Source organism: Galeopterus variegatus, unplaced genomic scaffold (assembly GCF_000696425.1).
Source record: "Galeopterus variegatus unplaced genomic scaffold, G_variegatus-3.0.2 Scaffold52013, whole genome shotgun sequence".
NCBI lineage: Eukaryota > Metazoa > Chordata > Mammalia > Dermoptera > Cynocephalidae > Galeopterus > Galeopterus variegatus.
In genome coordinates, this window is record NW_007778124.1 from 1 (window position 1) to 1,677 (window position 1,677).

Here is a 1,677-nt window from a genome sequence, read left to right on the forward strand (position 1 = left end):
ACTGTTTTGTACCTTGCTTGTTTGTTGAACATTTACATTTTTGAGAGAACATGGTCTCCTTCGTTAACTCCTGAGATAAAGCTGAGACGTCAACCCAGGCTGGTTTCAGGAGGTCACCTCTGATTCCTCCTGGCCCCTCACCTTTCTGCCTAGGTGTCCATTCTTCATCAGAATCCTCAGTGTCATCCACATGGAGCTTGGCAAGCCTTCGGTGACACATGAAAGCTGGTCGAGGGGCTCTGAGACCTGGAAAGAAGCCAAATCTTTGTCCTAAAAGGGAAGAATTTGAGGGGAGGAACAAAAGGTGGTGGCAATGGAAAGCACCACAAAGCCACTGTGGCTAAGCGTGGGCCGGGAGAGTCTTGAACAAGGTCAAGATGTGAGCTCTGCATGACTAGTGCCGACACTCAGCCATGCACTGACAAAAAATAAAAAAGAAGGTGCATTGACAAAACAAAAAAAAGAAGAAGAACAAAATTTCCCCTCCAGATTTGTCTCCATACAGAAGGGAACTCTCGGCAGATGCACCTGCCTAAGAGAGAGCCAAAATAATACGGGGACAGAAGACCTGTGTTATATTTCGCAGGCTGGTCTGCAACCAGCACTTGCAGTTACCTAAATTAATCGGCACATTATAGTTCCTTTTCACATTCCTATAGGGAATTTTCTCCAGTTCTCCCATCTCTGCCCATTCTTCCTTGGAGAAGTATATGGAAATGTCTTTGAAAGCATCTTTAGCCTAGAGAAAATAACATAGTTCATTAGTGATTTACTGCACACATCACAACATCGAGTGGGGCCTTTTCTTCTGCCTTGTAATCCTAACAAGCAGAACATAGCCTGGGGTCTTGGGGTGGTCTCTGTGAAACAAGGATAAAGACGTTCGTTACCTCCCTCCCCAGATTGTGTCCTGTTTGAGAGAACACAGCGTTTTCCTAGCTCTCCCCAACACAGAGAGTTTGATTCCAATGTCCTTTTCTCCCTCATGTCCCAGACAAGACCAATTGTCCCCATTGCATGCACATTCACAGCCAGGGTCACACAGAGTTGCAGGCCACAAGTCTGCGGCCCTGCAGACACCAGCTCCTTGTCACTAGTACCCCTTCTCCATCCTTCGTACAAATCCTGCTTGGAGCCTCGCTCGACTTCCCCCTCCTCCCACCGTGGGCTTCCGCCCTGTTCTCCCTGCATCTCCCTCAGGGTTCTCCTCCGGGGAGCTGTTGGAGCTCATGGTGCTGGCACAGGATTGCAGGCCCTGCTCCACCTCCAAGGCTGGGATGGTCCCCTGAGTCTCCCAGCTGCAAGGCCAAAGCTCCTGTGGAAAGAGAGGGCGCTGACAGGGGGCCACAGCCCAGACCACTGCCCAGAGCCAAGCTCTGTCTTCTCCACTTGGCCGGGGTGTCCAGACCAGGAAGATGTGGGGACCCTGCAAGGACTGGAGTGTGTTGGGGAGGTCCGGGGGCTATTGACAGGATGGGGGGGTTCTCTGCTGGCCACGACAGACCACCTAATGTAAGCTGTTTTGTTTCAGTTCCCCTGCATCTTGACGCATTTGAGGAAAGGTGGCAAAGGTGACTGAGGGTCAAGGCTAGGTGTCTTCAAGGGGACTCCTGAGGTGTGAGGGCCAAGGGAGTCCCATGGAGACCTTGAGGCCCCTTGACTGGTGGGACTCGGGTT

At 51.3% G+C, this 1,677-nt stretch overlaps 1 protein-coding gene across 1 annotated transcript; it reads right to left on the reverse strand.

Moving 5' to 3' along the window:
- Window positions 1-141: 141 nt before the first annotated feature.
- Window positions 142-1,231, reverse strand: LOC103584373 (probable histone-lysine N-methyltransferase PRDM7; the record flags this gene model as incomplete). Its single annotated transcript, XM_008565406.1, has 3 exons — window positions 1,163-1,231; window positions 616-739; window positions 142-246 (listed from the first exon to the last, which is right to left on the reverse strand). Coding segments are annotated over exons 1-3 (298 nt in total), but the record flags the coding sequence as incomplete, so codon positions are not given.
- Between the last annotated feature and the right edge of the window lie 446 nt (window positions 1,232-1,677).